This window comes from Bison bison, unplaced genomic scaffold, assembly GCF_000754665.1.
Source record: "Bison bison bison isolate TAMUID 2011002044 unplaced genomic scaffold, Bison_UMD1.0 scf7180017864469, whole genome shotgun sequence".
Lineage (NCBI taxonomy): Eukaryota > Metazoa > Chordata > Mammalia > Artiodactyla > Bovidae > Bison > Bison bison.
The window spans coordinates 8679560-8702806 of NW_011495030.1; the positions used below are offsets into that span (position 1 = coordinate 8679560).

At 38.6% G+C, this 23247-nt stretch overlaps 1 protein-coding gene across 2 annotated transcripts; it reads right to left on the reverse strand.

The window, feature by feature from the left end:
• Positions 1–3859: 3859 nt before the first annotated feature.
• LOC105003511 (insulin-like peptide INSL6) lies at positions 3860–15051 on the reverse strand. Of its 2 annotated transcripts, XM_010860725.1 has the most exons (3): positions 14696–14969; positions 11027–11040; positions 3860–4257 (listed from the first exon to the last, which is right to left on the reverse strand). In XM_010860725.1, the coding sequence occupies exons 1-3, from the start codon at positions 14967–14969 to the stop codon at positions 3934–3936; spliced, it is 612 nt and encodes a 203-aa protein (XP_010859027.1). In that variant the 3' UTR covers positions 3860–3933. The 2 variants fall into 2 exon arrangements, with proteins under 2 accessions (XP_010859027.1, XP_010859026.1); XM_010860724.1 differs by lacking the exon at positions 11027–11040 and having other exon boundaries at positions 3871–4277; positions 14696–15051.
• Between the last annotated feature and the right edge of the window lie 8196 nt (positions 15052–23247).

Consider the following 23247-nt stretch of genomic DNA (forward strand, 5'->3'; position numbering starts at 1 on the left):
GAAGTGGCTAATTTTAAGAAGCTGAGCTTAAATTGGACTACATGGTTTTGACAGCTACATGACACTGGTTTAACATAAAAATCAGTTGAAAATGTATGCAATAGCAATAATCTCATTAAAATTGTATGAATTAAAAATACTTGAAAATAAAGTAAAAATGTATAGCTTATAACAGAAGTTAAATAAAAATGTATAGTTTATAACAGATATAGAAATTAAATATATAAACACAAATAGCAGAAAAGACAGGAGGGGTAAATGGAAGTATTGTGTTGACAAGGTCTTAAACTGCATGTGAAGTGATAAAATATTTGAAGGAATCTGTAATAAAGATGCATATTGTATCAAATTTTAAGAAATAGCAAAGTAACCAACAAGATAAAATGAAATTTTAAAAGATTTCAACCCAACAGAACGCAAGGAGAAAAAGAACAGAAATCACATAGGATAATAGCAGAAGTATAGATTAAAATCCAAACCATATGGCTAATTAAATCCATACCATATTGATAATTACATTAATCAATGATCTAAACTTCCAAATAAAAGGCATATATTGTCAAACTCAATGAAAAAGCAAGAACCAACTACACGCTGTTTACAAGGAACCAATTTTAAATATAAAGATGAAAAGAGGTTAAGAATAAAAAGATAAAAAATAATATATGATGGAAACACTAATCATAAGAAAGCTGAAGTTGCTATATTAGTATCAGGAATATTACCAGTGATAGAGGGAGACATAATAATGAAACTATTAATTCAGTAGAAGATAGATACAACATGCATGTAGTAATTTTTAAATACAGGAAGCATAAATAAATGAGCTAAAAGAACAAATAGACAAGTGCAAAATTATAGATATTTCAGTACTTTTCTCTGACAGAAAAAACAGCAAGATCAGTAAAGATATAGAACTCTGAGAACAACACAATCAACCAACTTCAACTAACTGACATTTATGAACTACTCCACAAACAGCAGCATGTACATATAGCAGAATATACATTCTTACCAAGTGTTTAGAAATAGGACAGTTATTAACCAACACAGATGCAAACAAAACAAAGTAGGGGCCAAATAAATGAACTCCAGACAAAACATATGGATAATTTCTGCTCATGATCTTGACATCAGGAACATTGAACAAGATGCTAGGATTAAAATCTTGGTCTAGCTCTACCCCTAACTAGCAAGTAACAACATGAAGAAGCCTCAAGAGGCTGCATAAAATTAAGGTACCTCAGCTTTCATTCATTTTTTTCCTACTTCAGGATTGCTCTAAGGAGTCCATAAGGAAAATATGAGTGTTCTATCTAAATTAACAAAATCATTGTTAATACAATTACAGATATTAACAGACAGGCACTAAGCTAAGAAGCTAATTAAATATACCCTAGCATAAAAATTACTAAAGTGTGTAGGTAAGTATATAGCTAGGCAGATAACATACTTGGTAAATCTCATAATTTTCTAATTGACACTTTGGATATATATGTTAGGAAGCTAATAAAACTCCATTTTTATTCTTAAACTACAAGTACAGACCTACACTTCTTCAAACTAGTTCAAGTGTATCACTGTATTTTGGCTTACAAGGCAACTCTCAATGGAGCAGTTTCATCAAACACCCAGCCAACTTACTGTATCACTCAACCATGATATGATATAATCTATCATTTTATATCAAAACAAGTGACTAAAAATTAAAGTGAATGGTGTACCCTAGAACTGGTTAAAAAATTGTATCTATTAATGCACTGTAAATGAATATAACAGATACACGTGGAAATGAGCTTTGGTTCTAAAAAATAACAGAGCCAAATAGGAATTTAAAATTTTAATTGAAAAGAACATTACAGTGCATATTTGGGAAAGAAACTAGAAAAATATTCCAAATTATACTTACCCACTAATTAATGGCAGAAAATAGGAATTTCACTTTGGATTCTTTGTATAAGCTTTGCTCTAATTTGTAGCATTAAAAGATTTTCCCATGTGGACATAAAGTGGAAAAACATACCAAAAACTTAGTGCTATAGTACCTATATTGAGTTAAGATATGCAAGCACATAAACAGAATTTCTACAATATTCATACTGTGAATATTAACAGTGATTGTCAACCTTTAACCTACTTAAGAATGACTCAGAAGGCCTGTAAAAATGCAGACCAATGAGCCCCATACCCAGAGTTCTAATTCAGTAGGTCTGGGAGAGGACCTTAGAACTGCATTTCTAACACATTCCCAGGTGATGCCGACACTGCACTCTATTCTGACCAAGCCTGAATAAGACTTCACATTATGGCTGCGATCCAAAAGTCTACAAATAATAAATGCTGGAGAGGGTGTGGAGAAAAGGGAACCCTCTTACACTGTTGGTGGGAATGCAAACTAGTACAGCCACTATGGAGAACAGTGTGGAGATTCCTTAAAAAACTGGAAATAGAACTGCCTTATGATCCAGCAGTCCCACTGCTGGGCATACACACTGAGGAAACCAGAAGGGAAAGAGACACGTGTACCCCAATGTTCATCGCAGCACTGTTTATAATAGCCAGGACATGGAAGCAACCTAGATGTCCATCAGCAGATGAATGGATAAGAAAGCTGTGGTACATATACACAATGGAGTATTACTCAGCCATTAAAAAGAATACATTTGAATCAGTTCTAATGAGGTGGATGAAACTGGAGCCTATTATACAGAGTGAAGTAAGCCAGAAGGACAAACACCAATACAGTATACTAACGCATATATATGGAATTTAGAAAGATGGTAACGATAACCCTGTATATGAGACAGCAAAAGAGACACTGATGTATAGAACAGGCTTATGGACTCTGTGGGAGAGGGAGAGGGTGCTAAGATTTGGGAGAATGGCATTGAAACATGTGAAATGTCATGTATGAAACGAGATGCCAGTCCAGGTTCAATGCACGATGCTGGATGCTTGGGACTGGTGCACTGGGACGACCCAGAGGGATGGTATGGGGAGGGAGGAGGGAGGAGGGTTCAGGATGGATTTTCTTTTAAAAATTTAAAAAAAAGAAGACTTCACATTGTATCAGTACCTTCAAAGCAAAGACAGGGGATCTCGGAGAGAGATTACAACCTCAAGAAAGTCACTGAACTATGTCCTCAATAGAAACTGTGAAAAGACTTACCAGTTACTATACAAAGAATTAAAACTGTACCTACTAAAAATGTGTAAGAGCTACTACGGGTAGTTGGTTAGCTAATTTAAGTCAGTAGGACAGATGTACTGGCATACTGCTGCTGCTGCTGCATCGCTTCAATCGTGTCCAATTCTGTGTGACCCCATAGAAAGCAGCCCACCAGGCTCCCGTCCCTGGGATTCTCCAGGCAAGAACACTGGAGTGGGTTGCCATTTCCTTCTCCAATGCATGAAAGTGAAAAGTGAAAGTGAGGTCACTCAGTCGTGTCCAACTCTTTGCGACCCCATGGACTCCAGCGCACCAGGCTCCTCCGTCCATGGGATTTTCCAGGCAAGAGTACTGGAGTGGGGTGCCATTGCCTTCTCCAACTGGCATACTAGAGTGAGCCTAATAGTAATGGGCACCAGTCAGTATATCATACACATGGAATGCAGAACACTCCATAATCCATTTAAATGCTACTTAAGAGAGTTTCACAACCATAAATAAGAATAAACAGGTAATCGTTAGATGTCTGCATAGATCATGCCACCTCCAGTAATATCTTCAAATATAAAAATATATGAAAAACAGAGCACCAAAGAAAATACTAAGTCGTATTACCACCACAAAGTATTGCTAAGTGCTTACAACTACATCTAGATGTTGGTCACAGCAGAGAAACTACAAGGACAATCACCAAAAAAATAATAAGTAAAATATATTAAGCTTTTTATTAAGTTAGTGTAAGTCTCATGGTTAGTATATCTCAGTCACAACTGCTGATGCTTCCTTAAGTTTTCATAATCAATATATGGAAGGCATGCAATAATAAGTTCTTCTTTTGTACATCCCTTCTGACAACATTTTTCTGAGTATCCTCTGCGTTTTCTTTGGGGATGATTCCCCCAAAACAAATTGCTTAAGGTTTTGATTTTGTTTGTATTTTTCTTCTGAAATTCTATAATCTCATGAATATATGGACTGATATCTTGTGATGAGGAAGATTCCTCTTGTCTTGTCTTAAAAGGCAAGTTGGCCTTTTTATACTGATACTCAGGCAGTGACTGCATCTTCATATTGTTTATTGCTTCTTCCTGAGAGGCAGAAGTAGGGACTGTTGAGAGACAAGAAATAAATCCTTTATTAAAATCTTAGCTGAAAATTTAATCATAATGCTGTAACACTAAAGCCAGCTAATTCTGAAACACAAGTAATCACATTTTAACTAGTAAAATGGTTACTCAAAAGCAATGTATATGTTTAAGTAAAACAGTTGTAATGTTTTCCTATAAAAAGGCCTAGAAACCTTTGTACACTTTTATTCAGAAAACATTTTTTGAGCTATAATTCATATGCCATAAAATTAAGCATTTTAAAATATACAATTAGTATATTCACAAGGTTGCACAAACATCACCACTACCTGATTCCAGAACATTTCTATCATCCCCAAAAGAAACCTCCCCCGATTAGGAGTCACTCCCATTTTCCTCTTCTTTCAGCCCCTGGTACCTACTAATCTACTTTATATTTCTACAGATCTGCCTAAAACATAACCATATATGGTCATTTGTGTCTGGTTTTTTTCACTGAGCATATTTTCGAGGTTCAATCATGTTGCAGCATGTCTGCCAGTACTTTATTCTTTTTATGGCTGAATAATTTTCCATTGTATGGATATATCACATTTTATTTACCCAGTTGATAAATATGTGGGTTCTTTCTACTTTTTAACTATTAAGAATAACACTGCTCAGAACATCCACATACATGTTTTTGTGTGAACACATTTTCAGTTCTCTTGGGTATATACCTAGGAGTAGAACTGCTGGATTGTATGGTAAATTTGTTTACCTTTTTTTAGGAACTGCCAGTTTTCCACAGTGGCTACACCATTTTACAATCCCACCACTGATATACTAGGCTTCCAATTGCTATACATCTTGGCCAACATTTTATGTTTTCCATTTTTTGATGGTAGCCATCCTAATGGATGTGAAGTGGAATCCCATTATCATTTTGATTTGTAATGACCTTGCAACTAATGATGTTGAGCATTTTTCATGTCCTTATTGTATATCCTCCTTGTAGAAATATATATTCAAATTTTTGCCCATTTGTAATTGAGTTACTTGTTTTTTTATGCATATTTTATAACTAAGTGATTAGTAGAAGCCATTCTGTTGAAATATAAAGAAATGGAGAAGTGTGATATGCTCAGTGAATTGTTAATGTTACACTGCTCTTACTCAGTATTACTTATAAGAAATTAAAATAACACCAGAAGGTAATTAATTGGAGGCTTGTTGAATTTCCATCATTGCCCTTGCCCATCTACAGTTCCTTTTGAGGGATATATTGCCTCTAGCCACTGCTGTTGAGTCATGTTCTGAACCATGTGACTGCATCCTAAATCTGCAGTTCAAAGACAGGAGGTTGGCACCTGACCCCAAAGAAACAGACAGGAGGTTGGCAACTGACCCCAAAGAAACCATCTACCACAGTAGCCCACAATCCATGCCCTGTGAAAAATAAATTTGCTCAATAAGATTTCCTCTTGTTGAAACTGGGTTTCCCTGGTGGCTCAGATGGTAAAGCATCTGCCTGCAATGCAGGAGACCTGGGTTCTATTCCTGGGTTGGGAAGATCCCCTGTAGAAGGAAATGGCAACCCACTCCAGTACTCTTGCCTGGAAAATCCCATGGGATTAATCAGAATGGAAGAAAAAATTTTGCTTGAAGAAATTTATGAGTCAGGTATATAGATAATTTTTTGAGCCATAAGACTGGATCAGATCACAAAGAGAGTTAAGTATAAATAGAAAAGAGGGGAAAGGAGCAATGACCCCCACAAGAGACTGAGCCAGAGCTGCCTGTGTGGGTTTGAAGGTCTCCTGCAAAGGCGTGGGTCAGCAATGGCCAGCTGCAGGGACGGGCACTGGCAGCAGCAGTCCTGGGAGGCACAGTGTGTGACCTAAGTCCTCCTGGAGGAGGTCACCATTAGCCCTACCATAGAACCTCCAGGTGGGTGACCCACAAACTGGAGAACAACTGTACCAAAGAAGTTCTCACACTGATGCCAAGGTTCTAGGCCCCACATCAGACTTCCCAACCTGGGGATCTGGCAAAGGGACTGAGAATCCTAGCAAATCTGACTTTTAAGGTCTGTGGGATTTGATTATAGAACTTCGACTAAACTGGGGAAACAGAGACTCTTGGAGGGCACAAAAAAACCTTGTGTGCACCAGGACCCAGGAGAAAGGAGCAGTGGCCCCACAAGAGACATGAGCAGGACTTGCTTGTGAATGTTTGGGAGTCTCTGGTGGAGACATGGGTCGACAGTGGCCTTCTGCAGGGCCAGGGGCCACTGGCAGCAGTAGTCCTGGGAGGCACAGCATGCTCATAAGTCCTATTGCAGCAGGTCGCCATTAGCCCTACTATAGAGCCTATAGCCCTACCATAGAGCCTGCAGACTCCAGGACTGGGAGCTTCAGGCCAAACTACAAGGAGGGAGCATAGCCCCACCAATCAGCAGAAAATTGGACTAAAGATTTATTGAAGATGGCCCTGCCCACCAGAGCAAGACCCAGTTTTCCCCACAGCAGTCCCTCCCATCAGAAAGCTTGCACAAGCCTCTTAGATTCATCCATGAGAGGGCAGACAGATGAAACAAGAACTTCAGTTCCACAGCCACCAGAATGAAAACCACAATCACAGAAAACTAGCCAAAATGATAAAATGGATCACAGCCTTGTCTAACTCAATGAAACTATGAGCCGTGCTGTGCAGGGCCATCTAAGACGGACAGGTCAAGGTAGAGAGTTCTGACAAAATGTAGTCCACTGGAGAAGGGAATGGGAAACCAGTATTCTTGTATTGAGAACCCCATGAACAGTATGAAAAGGCAAAAAGATATGAAACTGAAGGATGAACCCCACCCCACCCCACCCCCCACCGCCCCAAATGTCCAATATGCTACTGGAGAAGAGAGGAGAAATAACTCCAGAAAGAATGAAAAGGCTGAGCCAAAATGGAAACAACACCTAGTTGTGGATGTGTCTGATGGTGAAAGTAAAGTCTGATACTGTAAAGAACAATATTGCATAGGGACCTGAGATGTTAGGTCCATGAATCAAGGTAAATTGGATGTGGTCAAACAGGAAATGGCAAGAGTGAACATCGACATTTTGGGAATCAGTTAAAATGGACTGGACTGGACGAATTTAATTCAGATAACTATTACATCTACTACTGTGGGCAAGAATCCCTCAGAAGAAATGGAGCTCTCATAGTGAACAAAAGAGTCTGAAATGCAGTACTTGGCTGCAATCTCAAAAACAACAGAATGATCTCAGTTGGTTTCCAAGGCAAACCACTCAACATCCCAGTCATCCAAGTCTATGCCCCAACCAATTGCTGAAGAAGCTGAAGTCAACCAGTTCTATGAAAACCTACAAGACCTTCTAGAATTCACACCTAAAAAGATGTCCTTTCATAATAGGACACTGGGATGCAAAAGTAGGAAGTCAAGAGATACCTGGAGTAACAGGCAAATTTGGCCTTGGGAGTACAAAATGAAGCAGGGCAAAGGCTAACAGAGTTTTGCCAAGAGAATGCACTGGCCATTGCAAACATCCTCTTCCAACAACATAAAAGAGGACTCTACACATGGACATCACCAGATGGTCAGTACTGAAATTGGATTGATTATATTCTTTGCAGCTGAAGATGGAGAAGCACTACACAGTCAGCAAAAACAAGACCTAGAGCTGACTGTGGCTCAGATCATGAGCTGAATTGCAAAATTCAGACTTGAAGGAAGTAAGAAAAACCACTAGGCCATTCAGGTACAACCTAAATCAAATCTCTTATGATTATACAGTAGAAGCGACAAATAGATTCAAGGGATTAGATCTGATAGACAGCATGCTTGAAGAACTATGGATGGAGCTTCATAACATTGTACAGGCCAAAACCATCCCCAAGAAAAAGAAATGCAAGAAGGCAAAGTGGTTGTCTGAGAAGGCCTTACAAATATCTGGGAAAAGATGAGAAGTGAAAAGGAAAGGAGAAAGGGAAAGATATACCCAACTGAATGCAGAGTTCCAAAGAATAGCAGGGAAAGGTAAGAAAGACTTCTTAGTCAACAATGCAAAGAAATAGAGGAAAACAGAAGAATGGGAAAGACTAGAGATCTCTTGAAGAAAATTAGAGATATCAGGGAATATTTCATGTAAAGATGGGAATAAAGGACAGAAATAGTAAGGACCTAACAGAAGCAGGCGAGATTAAGAAGAGATGGCAAGAAATGCATAAAAAAGGTCTTAATGACCTGGATAACCATGATGGTGTGATCACTCACCTGGAGTCAGACATCCTGGAGTGTGAACTCAAGTGGGCCTTAGGAAGCATTACTACTAACAAAGTTAGTGGAGGTGATAGAATTCCAGCTGAGCTATTTCAAATCTAAAAGATGATGCTGTTAAAGTGTTGCACTCAATATGCCAGCAAATTTGAAAACTCAGCAGTGGTCACAGGACTGAAAAGGTCAGTTTTCATTCCAATCCCAAAGAAAGGCAATGCCAAAGAATGCTCAAACTACTGCACAACTATACTCATTTCATATGCTAGCAAGTTAATGCTCAAAATCCTTCAAGTTAGGTTTCAGCAGTACATGAACTGAGAACTTCCAGATGTACAAGCTGGATTTACAAAAGTGAGAGGAACCAGAGATCAAATTGCCAATATCCACTGGATCACAGAAAAAGCAAGAGAATTCCAGAATAGCATCTACTTCTGCCTCACTGACTATGCTAAAGCCTTTGACTGTGTGGATCACAACAAACTGTGGAAAATTCTTAAAGAGATGGGAATGCCAGACCACCTTTTCTGTCTCCTGAAAATCCTATATGCAGGTCAAGAAACAACAGTTAGAACTGGACATGGAACAACACACTGGTCCAAAATTGAGAAAGGAGTATGTCAAGGCTATATACTGTCACCTTTCTTATTAACTTGTATGTAGAGTACATCATGTGAAATGCCAGACTGGATGAATCACAAGCTGGAATCAAGATTGCCGGGAGTAATATCAATAACCTCAGATATGCAGATCATACCACCCTAGTGACAGAAACCAAAGAGGAACTAAAGAGTCTTTTGATGCAGGTGAAAGAGGAGAGTGAAAAAGTTGGCTGAAACAGTGTAGTAATAATACAAAGCCAAACAAAAAGACCAGTTAAATAAGAATCTCAGACAAACTTAATAAACAATAAAAGTGGCTCTACAATCAGTGGGGAAAAAATGACTGTTCAGTAGATGGTATTCAGAAAAATACTTCCTCATGTACAGAAAAGTAAGACTTTGAGAAAAGACAGTATTCCTAGCCAGAACAGAACCAAAAATGGGCCCCAGAAGAATTAAGGACCTAACAAGAAAAGTAAAACTATAAAACAAATAGAGAAACAAAAAAGGACCTCCAAAACATTCAAAAGGACGAACAATAAGGTGAAACACTTATTGTCTAATGGCATAAAAATTAAGACTATCTAATAACACCAGTAGATAGATGGCAGAATAGGATGACATATTTGCAATATCTAAAACCTATAACTATTACTGTATCTAGATTTTGAATGAGTCTTACAAATTAACTGGAAGATGACAACTTTGACAAAAGTGGGCAAAATATAGAAATAAAATTTCTGAAAAATAGGAAGTTTTCAAAAAAAAAAAGGAACCCCAAAGGCTAATATGCATATGATGAGGTACTCAAATCCAGAACAAGTTAAATGAGATTTTATTTCATGTCTATCACACTGGAAAATGTTAAAAATTATGTAATTTTAATTCTTGGCATGGATATAAGAACATAGGAATTCTCATATACTAGTAAAAAACAAGAACAGATGGATGAAGACCAGGAATAAGGGACTACAGCCTATCTAACTGGAATAGGGGTATGGATTATGAAATACTGGTAATGAAACTTCAATAATTTCACCTAGCACTAAGAGTTAGGCAGCACCATACTCAGAATTTAGAAATATGACATTAGTTTCACGCTGCCACACTCTGAAATAGGTTGTGGCAAAATGGTCCATACATTCGGAATTCATTAACAAGAAGTGCACAATCTGAAATTCAACTTATGTCTGAGTAGCTCTGAAGAAGGCATTTTTGAATATCAGTGTACCAAACTGTCATTTCCTGTGTCAGACTCAAAGAAATTATCAGAAGATTAAAATTATTGATAATTGATTTGGCCTAACATAGAAATATATTCTGCTTGTATAAACTAAATAAAAAGTAATCAACTTTTCAGCAACATTCACATGCAAAAGAAATGACATAATTATATATTCTATGTTGGAATTCTCTTTTGGAAATACATGCCTCTCTTCAACTTCTATTAATAAATTAGTCACTGGAAATTAATAGATTACAGTCTATCTTTCCTTACAGATTAAGAATTCTTTAAAATCTAATACAAATTCATATTGATAACCTAAATTCATTTTCTTCTTCCATATACTTTAAAAAAACCATGGTTTCATTGCCACATATTTCCACTTTTACAAACTGTCCTTTATATAGTCCCCATAGTAACATGTTTAATGTGTATGACAATCCTGAAATATGATCAGATATATTTCCATTTCCTACAAATCTTCTTTCATTGCAGATCTCTCCTCACTGAATTAATGACATTTACTCCTTTGGGGTATTGTGAATAACACATGAAATAAAGGAGTGATTAACCAGCTACAAGTTTTAAAGTTGATTTTAAAATATTTTATTTATTTGGCTGTGCCAGGTCTTAGTTGTGGCATGTGGGGTCTAGTTCCCTGACCAGGGTTCGAACCCAGGCCCCCTGCACTGGGAGCATGGAGTCTTAGCCACTGGGTCACCAAGGACTTATTATTGCTTGGTCAAGAAAAAGGATTCCAAACTCATTCTTAATCACAAACTCAAGCTTGGATGTCTGAAGGTAAAATTTTGACTATGGTATAGGTAACGAGAGCACAGCATTTGATGTGAGAGGAACGCCCACCAAGCATGAAGTAAAAGGGGAAGTCCACCTTGCACTTGTGAGAGGAAAGAATAAAGAAGAAACAGAAAACTGAACTAGTCCCTTGTTACTCAGAAAGCATTATTCAACTAACGGAATCGGCATTACCTGGGAGCTTGTAAAAAGTAAACTCAGGCTCCACCCCAGACCTACTGAATCAGAATCTGTATATTAATAGCATTCCTGAGGTGATTCATATACACATTAAAGTGTGAATATCAGCTAAACTGAAGTACAACTGAGAGTTTGGTGAGAGATAATTCCTTCATTACAAGAACAGGATAAAATGAATTTATATGTAGGTGGTTTTGATGATAGAAAATGATCAAGATTCAGTCTGATGTTTTCTATTGTTTCTGTCTTTACATGATACTCTACATAGAAACCCTAAAGACTCCACACAAAAACTACTAGAACTGATAAATTCAGCAAGGTAGCAGGTTACAATATTAATATACAGAAATCTGTTGCATTTCTTTACACTAACAATGAACTATCAGAAGGTTAAAAAAATCCCTTTTAAAATCACATTTAAAAAATACCTAGGAATAAACCTAACCAAGGAGGTGAAAGACCTATAACCTCAGAATTATAAAACGTTAATAAAGGAAACTGAAGATGATTCAAAGCAATAAGAAGATAGGCTGTGCTCTTGGGTTTGAAGAAATCTACAGATTTAATGCAATTCCTACCAAATGACCCATGACATTTTTAACAGAACTAGACAAATAGTCCTAAAATTTATATGTAATCACAAAAGACCCAGAATAGACAAAGCAATCCTAAAGGAAAAAAAACAAAGCTGAAGGCATAACCCTTCCAGACATCAGACAATACTACAAAGCTATAGCTATCAAAAAAGTGTGGTACTGACACAAAAAACAGACTTATGGATCAACAGAACAGAATAGAGAGACCAGAAATAAACCCAACACCAATGGTCAACTGATCTTCAACAGGGGAGACAAGAATATACAGCAGAGAAAAGATAGTCTCTTTAGGAAGTGGTGTTGGCAGACTGGATAGCCCCATGTAAATCAATGAAGGTAACACTCTCTTACACTATACACAAAAATAAAAATGGCTTAAAGACTTAAATATAAGACATAACACCATAAAACTTGTAGAGACAATAGGCAAAACATTCTGACATAAATCATACCAATGGTTTCTTAGGTCAGTCTCCCAAAGCAATAGAAATAACACCAAAAATAAGCAAAGGAGCTCTAATTGAACTTATAAGCTTTTGCAGAGCAAAGGAAACCATAAACAAAATGAAAAGACAACCTACAGAATGGGAGAAAATATTTTCAAATAATGCAACCAACAAGGACTTAATTTCCAAATTACACAAACAGCTCATATAGCTCAATTAAAAAAATAATAAAAAATTGGGCAGAACTAAATAAATATTTCTCCAAAGAAGATACACAGATGGCCAATGGGCATATGAAAATGTGCTCAACATCACTAATAGAGAAATGGAAATCAAAACTACAATGAGCTATCACCTCACATAATGTCAATCATCAAAAAGTCTACAAATAATAAATGCTGGAGAGGGTGTGGAGAAAAGGGAATCTTTCTATGCTGTTGGTAGGAATATAAGTTGGTGCAACCACTATGAAGAACAGTATAGAGGGTCCTTAAAAAATTAAAAATAGAATTACCATATGTTCCAACAATCCAACTCCTGGGTATATATCTGGAAAAAATAAAATCTAATTTGAAAATATACATGCACTCCAATGCTCATAGCAGCATTATTTACATGCAAGCAACTTAAGTGTCCACTGAGAGAAAAATGGGTAAAGAAGATGTGGTGTGTGTGTGTGTGTGTATATATATATATATATATATGCAATGGAATATTACTCATCCATAAAAAAGAATGAAATGATGTCATCTGCAGCAACATGGATGGACTCAGAGTCACTTTGCTGTACATCTGAAACTAATACAATGTTGTAAATCAACTTATACTTCAATAAAAAAGTTTTTATTCCCCTAGCATCAATAATTTATAGGTTTTATTCATTCATTAAAAAAGAATACAGAATACAGCTAATATTTTATAACTTTAAATGTAATATAATCTATAGAAATTTTGAATTAGCAGTTGTACAACAGAGACTAATATTGTAAACCAACTATACTTCAAAACAATAAAAAAGAGTAAGTGCTCACAAAATGCTAGGCAATGTTTTAGTTTGTTTTACTCATCTATGTTAGGGTCTCTCTTTTGATATGATAGTCTACTCCTTCCTTTAATTTCAGAATCTTGACTTTCACAAAATTTGCCCAAATTAGAACAACTGAATTGTTGTAAAAGGCAGTGACTTAAACTATACACTCTAGGCAACTGTTTACAAATAAAGAGCACTTTCTTTTAAAACAGCAAATGTATTGGGACTAAAATGTATTAGCCACAAAATGTAAAAACAGAAAGTGAAAGTGAAGTCGTGTCTGACTCTTAGCGACCCCATGGACTGCAGCCTACCAGACTCCTCCATCCATGGGATTTTCCAGGCAAGAGTACTGGAGTGGGGTGCCATTGCCTTCTCCATGTTCTTCCTAAAGACTGCTTAAAAGCATTTTGTATAAATTCAATATACCTTAAGCATATACTCTATGCTTGGCCCTCTGCTGGGCATTTCATATAAAACATACATTCCTGTGTGTGTGTGCCAAGTAGCTTCAGTCGTATCTGACTCTTTGCAACCTCATGGACTGTAGCCCACTAGGCTCCTCTGTCCATGGAATTCTCCAGCCAAGAATATTGGAGTGGGTTGCCACTCCCTTCTCCAGGGGATCTTCCCCACTCAGGGATTGAACCTGTGGTTCCTGCACGGCAGGAGATTCTTTACCGTTTGAGCCACAAGTTCCCAGGGAAGGTGATACCTATAATTAGGCGTTAAAGGACAAAATAGAGTTTGCCAGGTGACAAGGGCACGGCAAGAAGGGAAAGTTGGGAAACTTATACAACTTTGTAGACTTTACATTTGTGCATTTCTTTCCCTGAAGTTAAATTAAAAAAAAAAAAAAAAAGCTTCACAGAGATTGTGTAATGTATGCTGCTGCTGCTAAGTCGCTTCAGTTGTGTCCGACTCTGTGCGACCCCATAGACGGCAGCCCACCAGGCTCCCCCGTCCCTAGGATTCTCCAGGCAAGAACACTGGAGTGGGTTGCCATTTCCTTCTCCAATACATGAAAGTGAAAAGTGAAAGTGAAGTCGCTCAGTTGTGTCCAACTCTTCGCGACCCCATGGACTGCAGCCCACCAGGCTCCTCCGTCCATGGGATTTTCCAGGCAAGAGTACTGGAGTGGGGTGCCATTGCATTCTCCGTGTGTATGTATATTAGGCACAAATTCCACTTCCTGAAGTTAAATGGCTGGCAGAGCGAATTCGAGAATAAGAAATGTACAAAGATGAACAAACATGCCTTTGGTTTAGATTTTCACCTGGGTTTGTTGCTCTCCTCCAGACCGGAAAAGTGGTTTGGGAGCTTTCTGACCGGTCAGGAATGAAGCTTTCAACCTTTTCTGAGGCCTGGGAAAGCAGCTGTGTGAAAGGCTTTTCCTTCTCAACGTGGCTCCAGTTAACATCGCCACAGAGTTTTACTATCTCATGCAGTAGATGCCGGCCGCACAATCTCCTGGCTCTGCTAATGTCGTTCAGCTCACGGGAGACTCGAACCAGCAGGAGCCCGAGACACAGATAGAGGAACCGCGGCATCCCTGGGTCCCCAAGCCAGGTCCGCCGCGTGCTCTAACTGCCGTCCTGCACGACTGTGCACGTGCACAGTCTTCTGGTCTTCGCGTGCGGACCTCGCGAGAACTTCAAGGCGAGGTGCGCACCTTCTGATCTTCGTCTCCAGATCTCGCGAGAACTTCGAGTTAAGACGAGGGCAGCTGTGGAGGCGCTACCTAAGCTTCCCGAATTTCCCAGGGCCCTCAGGCTGCCCCAGGTGGCAAGCTGTTAGTTCTGAAAATGGTTCGTTTTTCTCTCTACCCTCACTAGGAAGATTTATCAAATGAAATATGGGGCCGTGACTAACGGATAAAGCCTCCCTCTAGTGAAATGGGTTTCCCGCCTCTTTTGCCTGCTTGCTAATGGGACGTCGCCTCCTTCAAGAAACCTTTCCTTTTCTTCATGGTATTTATCTCGGTAGGTTTGCTCACATTTATTTGTGCAGTTGTTTGATAACTTCTTTCCCTAGTTTGCAGGTTTCATGAAAGCAGTGGTTGTGACATTGCTTCTAATTGTACCTCAGGGCCTGACGAATTGTTGGGTGTAAGATATATTAAAACTTGTGTGTACGTTTTAAAGGCAGATGCAAAGCTCCCTGAGGAAATTCCTACCACTTTTACGGGGAGAAATGGGCCTTAGTCTCAATCTTCAAAACAGAGTATTTGAGATAAAAGGTTCTTTTGGCCATGGATTGTAAAGGATTGTCCATTGCAAAATTATAGTGTCAACATTAATAATAGTCAGTTATTTTATCAGCAAAGGTGAATTTATTTAGAAATAGCCAGAGGAATGCAATTCAGCATATGTGCACTGTCATGGACCGTATGCAAATTCAGAGAACTAGGAAGAAGAACTTGCTTTTGTAGGGAAAAGGGGGAAGGTGGGACTGGATGTGATAACCAAAGGATCCACTGGGGAAGCTGGGAGTCCAAAGTGTGGAGTCTTCTAATTGGCTGTGTTGCTTAATCTCTGATTGGCTGAGATCTGTGGACCAGAGAGAAGTTTTCTTCTTTCTGCTGTATTTTAAATAGCGCCCTGTTTTCTTGGAGATGTAGGCAATTGTCTTTTCCTGTTGGGAGAAATTGATGATGCATGACAGGGCATGAGCGTGCTCCCTTTAGGTCTCAGTTCAGTTCAGTTCAGTCACTCAGTCGTGTCCGACTGCGACCCCTTGGACCGCAGCACGCCAGGTTTCCATGTCCATTACCAACTCAAATCGATCTGACTACAATTTTAGTCGAGAGTGTGACAGAAATTTGTAGAGGATTTGTCCTCTAAGAAAAATAGTATTCTGCTACATCAAGAGGGAAGGGGCAGGGAAGTACAGCGCAATCCATATAGGTTGCCTTGTCATTTTAAATGAAATTTTTTTAGACTGTGTTGGCGCTGAAGGTGTCCCACTAGCCACAAGGGGGCAGTCAGGGGCCGTCTCAGGAATAGTTAACTTCAGTATACTAAAGCCTCAGCTGTTCTATACATCAGTGTCTCTTTTGCTGTCTCGTATACAGGGTTATCGTTACCATCTTTCTAAATTCCATATATATGCGTTAGTATACTGTATTGGTGTTTTTCCTTCTGGCTTAATGGACTCTGTGGGAGAGGGAGAGGGTGGGAAGATTTGGGAGAATGGCATTGAAACATATGAAATGTCATGTATGAAACGAGATGCCAGTCCAGGTTCAATGCACGATGCTGGATGCTTGGGGCTGGTGCACTGGGACGACCCAGAGGGATGGTATGGGGAGGGAGGAGGGAGGAGGGTTAAAAAAAAATAAAAATAAATAAATAAATAAAGCCTCAGCTGCTGCTGCTAAGTCGCTTCAGTCGTGTCCGACTCTGTGCGACCCCATAGAGGGCAGCCCACCAGGCTCCGCCGTCCCTGGGATTCTCGAGGCAAGAACACTGGAGTGGGTTGCCATTTCCTTCTCCACTAAAGCCTCAGAGGCTCCAGCAATTATCAGTGATACTCTTAACTCTTCCCATCACAATGTTATTTTTCACTCCTTCTCCTTTTTGCCTCTGTGTACTTTTCTCCGTTTTCTGTTCGCCCAGCTTTGCCCTACTTTCCAGTGGTATCCATGAGTACTTAGTAACGGGCAGTCAGATCTTTTAAAAGATTTATGTAATTTGATTAGCACAATTTCATTGCCTACTTTGAGAAACAATTCATGTATAAACTGTAGTGGCTATGAGTCCTAAGCAGAACTTCACCAGGGAAACCCTGTGAGAAAGGAAACTATTCATTATACTGAGAAAAATATATATATTCTTAAAGAATATAACCAAACAACAACAAAAAACCACTCAAGCAATATATGTGTTATGTCCGTGCTAAGTCACTTCAGACTCTTTGTGACCCTATGAACTGTAGCCTGCCAAGCTCCTCTGTCCATGGGATTCTCCAGGCAAGAGTACTGGAGTGGGTTGTCATGCCCTCCTCCAGGGGATCTTCCTCACCAAGGGATTGAACCCTCTTCTCCTACGTTTCCTTCATTGCGAGAGGATTCTTTACCCTGTTGGCTGAGCCGGTAGGGAAGCACCAGTATATGTCCGAACCACACAAAAATCTATACTCCCGTTCTATTTATGAGCTCAGTATTCTCATCCTCCTTTGTACTTCTTCAGTGTGCACATCTTCATTAAAGACTGACATACTATGTATATCTTACTTCTTCACATTTTCTGTCTCCTGCAAAAATGTAAGCTCTACACAACAGGGATTTTTGTTTATTTTGTTTACTTTGGCAGCATCTTTGCCTTGAACAGTGTGAAACATAGTAAAATTCTCAGGAATAATTTAATGTTAACAATTATAGCAATGTCAACAAATAATAAGTAAAATGTTAATCATATCAATAATCATAATATTTAGTAAGTGAATAAACTCCCTGAGATTTGACTACTTGTTCCTTTATATCCTAATTCATACTTATGTCATAATTATTCTTTATTGTACTATGCTGAATTTTTTTTAAATCATGTAATTATCTTTTATACTAGTTGTAAGCTCATTAAAGACTGGAATTATTTTTGTTTCATATTTATTATTCAGTGCCTAGGACAATGCCTGCTAAGTAGACCCTTAATAAACATTTATTGAATGAATGAACACATTCCTGACTACAACTACTACTTATTATTGTTATTATCAAGAGTACACAGAACAACTGTGCAAAAAAGATCTTCACAACCCAGATAATCATGATGGTGTGATCACTCACCTAGAGCCAGACATCCTAGAATGAGAAGTCAAGTGGGCCTTAGGAAGCATCTCTACAAACAAAACTAGTGGAGGTGATGGAATTCCATTTGAGTTCTTTCAAATCCTAAAAGATGATGCTGTGAAAGTGCTGCACTCAATATGCCAGCACATTTGGAAAACTCAGCAGTGACCACAGGAATGAAAAAGGTCAGTTTTCATTCAAATCCCAAAGAAAGGTAATGCCAAAGAATGCTCAAACTACCACACAATTGCACTCATCTCACACGCTAGTAAAGTAATGCTCAAAATTCTCCAAGCCAGGCTTCAACAGTACGTGAACCATGAACTTCCAGATGTTCAAGGTGGATTTAGAAAAGGCAGAGAAACCAGAGATTGAATTGCCAACATCTGCTGGATGTTGGCATCGAAAAAGCAAGAGAGTTCCAGAAACACATCTATTTCTGCTTTATTGACTATGCCAAAGCCTTTGACTGTGTGGATCACAATAAACTGTGGAAAATTCTGAAAGAGATGGGAATACTTGACCACCTGACCTGCCTCTTGAGAAATCTGTATGCAGGTCAGGAAGCAACAGTTAGAACTGGACATGGAACAACAGACTGGTTCTAGATAGGAAAAGAAGTACATCAAGGCTGTATATTGTCACCCTGCTTATTTAACTTATATGCAGAGTGCATCATGAGAAATGCTGGGCTGGATGAAGCACAAGCTGGAATCAAGATTGCCAGGAGAAATATCAAACCTCAGATATGCAGATGACACCACCCTCATGGCAGAAAGTGAAGAACTAAAGAGCCTCTTGATGAAAGTGAAAGAGGAAAGTGAAAAAGTTGGCTTAAAACTCAACATTCAGAAAACTAAGATCATGGCATCTGGTCCCATTACTTCATGGCAGATAGATGGAGAAACAGTGGCAGACTTTATTTTGGGGGGCTCCAAAAACACTGCAGATGGTGACTGTAACCATGAAATTAAAAGACGCTTACTCCTTGGGAGAAAAGCTATGACCAACCTAGACAGCATATTAAAAAGCAGAGATGTTACTTTGCCAACAAATGTCTGTCTAGTCAAGGCTATGGTTTTTCCAGTAGTCATGTATGGATGTGAGAGTTGGACTATAAAGAAAGCTGAATGCCGAAGAATTGATGCTTTTGAAATGTGGTGTTGGAGAAGACTCTTGAGAGTCCCTTGGATGGCAAGGAGATCAGTCCTGAGTGTTCGTTGGAAGGACTAATATTGAAGCTGAAACTCCAATCCTTTGGCCACCTGATTTGAAAATACCCTGATGCTGGGAAAGATTGAAGGTGTGAGGAGAAGGGGATGAAAGAGGATGAGATGGTTGGATGGCATCGCCAACTCAATAGACATGAGTTTGAGTAAACTCCTGGAGTTGGTGATGGACAGGGAGACCTGGTGTGCTGTAGTCCATGGGATCACAAAGAGTCAGACACAACGGAGTGACTGAACTGATCAAGAGTCAACAAACTTACTGAACTGAACAAATTATTAGTGAAATGACTTATTTTGAATAAGTTGCTATTATTACTGAATGACTTATTTGTTAATATACTATCCTAGCTGTGCTTCCCTGGTAGCTCAGCTAGTAAAGAATCCGCCTGCAATGTGGGAGACCTGGGTTGGGAAGATCCCCTGGAGAAGGAAACAGGCTACTCACTCCAGTATTCTAGCATGGAGAATTCCATGGGCAGAGGAGCCTGGTGGGCTACAGTCCATGGGATCACAAAGAGTCGGATATGACTGAGTAACTTTCACTTTCACTTTTTCCTGTCTACCTTATTCCAGAACATTGTCATAAAATTGGAGCTATCCAAAAGAGCTCATTTGAGTTTTTATAAAATAAAATTCCATTTATACAAGAAGAATATGGAATTGTTAGTAATTATACTAGAATATTTGTTTTCAAGTTATTTTAGCATTTTATGTTGATATCTTCATGTGGGAAATATGATTCCCATGATTGAGTCCTTAAAATTTTTATCTTAGCAGTATTAAATGTGGGTACAATTAATAATAGTAACTATAATTAATACTTGCTAGATTATAAAACAGCTAGTAGATAATATCTCCATTATTTACTTTTTTGCTTTCTGTCCAATTGATTGTCTGTTTTCCCCACTATAATGCTGGTCTCATTAACACTTTATTCTTGGTATTTATACTAAGTCTGTATTCTTGAATATATACAAAAAATATGTATTCAATTATATGTTAAGTAATATGTATTCAAATATGTTTTGAAAGAACAATAATAACAGTACATCATTTGTTGAGTGATTACTGTATGTCAGGCAGTAATCTAAGTGCTTGTACACGTTTTACCCCATTTAATCCTGTAGTAATCATATCAAATAGTCTTGTAATTATCTCTAGCTTATAGACAAGAGGGAGCTCATCTTAGATTACAAAACTTGCCTAAAATGAGAGAGTTAGTAAGGGGTAGAAGTCCGATTAAAAACAGTCAGTCTGTCCCTGGAGTACAAACTGTTAAACTACTTCATATAACCATAATTTGTCAAAGAAAAATATTACAAAAACAATGAATCTGTTTGGCGATGATCAGTTCAGTTCAGTCGCTCAGTTGTATCCAACTCTTTGCTACCCTATGAACTGCAGCACGCCAGGTCTCCCTGTCCATCACCAACTGCCAGAGTCTACCCAAATCCATGTCCATTGAGTCAGTGATGCCATCCAACCATCTCATCCTCTGTTGTCCTCTTCTCCTGCCCTCAATCTTTCCCAGCATCAGGGTCTTTTCAAATGAGCCAGCTCTTCATGTCAGGTGGCCAAAGTATTGGAGTTTCAGCTTCAACATTAGTCCTTCCAATGAACACCCAGGACTGATCTCCTTTAGGATGGACTAGTTGGATCTCCTTGAAAGGGACTCTAAAGAGTCTTCTCCAACACCACATTTCAAAAGCATCAATTCTTCAGTGCTCAGCTTTCTTCACAGTCCAACTCTCACATCCATACATGACTACTGGAAAAACCGTAGCCTTGACTAGATGGACCTTTGTTGACAAAGTATTGTCTCTGCTTTTTAATATGCTGTCTAGGTTGGTCATAGCTTTCCTTCCAAGGAGTAAGTGTCTTTTAATTTCATGGCTGCAGTCACCATCTACAGTGATTTTGGAGCCCAAGGAAACAAAGTCAGCCACTGTTTCCACTGTTTCCCCATCTATTTCCCATGAAGTGATGGGACCGGATGCCATGATCGTAGTTTTCTGAATGTTGAGTTTTAAGCCAACTTTTTCACTTTCCTCTTTCACTTTCATCAAGAGGCTCTTTAATTCTTCACTTTCTGCCATAAGGGTGGTGTCATCTGCATATCTGAGGTTATTGATATTTTTCCCGGCAATCTTGATTCCAGCTTGTGTTTCTTCCAGCCCAGCGTTTCTCATGATGTACTCTGTGTATAAGTTAAATAAGCAGGGTAACAATATACAGCCTTGATGTACTCCTTTTCCTATCTAGAACCAGTCTGTTGTTCCATGTCCAGTTCTAACTTGCTTCCTGACCTGCATACAGATTTCTCAAGAGGCAGGTCAGGTGGTCAAGTATTCCCATCTCTTTCAGAATTTTCCACAATTTATTGTGATCCACACAGTCAAAGGCTTTGGCATAGTCAATAAAGCAGAAATAGATGTTTTTCTGGAACTCTCTTGCTTTTTCCATGATCCAGCAGATGTTGGCAATTCGATCTCTGGTTCCTCTGCCTTTTCTAAAACCAGCTTGAACATCTGGAAGTTCATGGTTCATGTATTGCTGAAGGCTGGCTAGGAGAATTTTGAGCGTTACTTGACTAGTGTGTGAGACGAGTGCAGTTGTGCAGTAGTTTGAGCATTCTTTGGCATTGCTTTTCTTTGGGATTGGTGATGATGGCACGTGATATTATAAAAGCAAATCTTTTATGAGACCAGTGCTCTAACCCATGAGCTATGGAGCCCCAGTTATAATATAAAAGCAAATCTTTTAGACCAAACCCTTAGATTAGAGAAAATAATAATTTGGACCAAAAAAAAAAAAAAAAGCATATATGCACACACATTAAAGTAATTGCCTCAGAATGGGTTTAAAAGTTCACTCTGTTGGTAATAAAGACACTTAGAAGCTGGTCTCAGCTATAGGAATAAGTAGCTATACAAATTTGCAGAAATCTTATACTAGTTTACGTAATATATGTCATGAATATAAGAACATGTGGTGTAGGTTGAAGGTAGGTAATAATAGTAGTGCCTTCTGACAGTGCTATTAAAGGATTATATGACATAATGCAGTAAGTAACACATGAAATAATAAATGAGAAAATACAGTGCCTGACACATAATGATATGTATTAGCTGTATAATTATTGCCATTTGTACTTTGTTGTGGAGAAGGAAATGGCAACCCACTCCAGTATTCTTGCCTGGAGACTCCTATGGATGGAGGAGCCTGGTGGGCTGCTGTCCATAGGGTCGCACAGATTCGGACATGACTGAAGCAGCATGCATGCATGCATTGAAGAAGGAAATGGCAACCCACTCCAGTATTCTTGCCTGGAGAATCCCAGGGACAGAGGAGCCTGGTGGCCTGCCGTCTATGGGGTCGCACAGAGTCAGACACGACTGAAGCAACTTAGCTGCAGCAGCTACTTTGTTGGAATGTGATAATCAAATGAGATAATAGGTTTGGTGTTCTTTAAAATAATTATTGCATTTTTTACATTTGAGGTACCAGACTGTTAATTTGGCTAGAGTATGAGAAACTCATTTAAAATCATTTTTACTTCTAGTACATAAAGGATAGTATGCAGTCAATATAGTCATGATCCAGTCCTACAAGAAAAGATTCTCCATTAAGTCAGTGGGGTGTGGGGGGAGTCTTTTGTGTTTAGGATCTATAAATGAAATAAGTGAAGTATAGGAGCTTTAAGCACCAGGAGCTTAGACTTCTTATTCTAATTATGTTTAAATATAATGGAGCAAAAACATCATTGGTTAAATGTTGAATTGCAGAAATTTAAGTAAAATAATTTGTAGA

Coding starts and splice junctions, on each gene's coding strand:
- LOC105003511 (XM_010860724.1), bottom strand. CDS start 14,969: ATGCCGCGGTTCCTCTATCTGTGTCTCGGGCTCCTGCTGGTTCGAGTC. Junction 4,278..14,695: donor GAGGAGAGCAACAAACCCAG/GTGAAAATCTAA, acceptor GTCTCTCAACAG/TCCCTACTTCTGCCTCTCAG.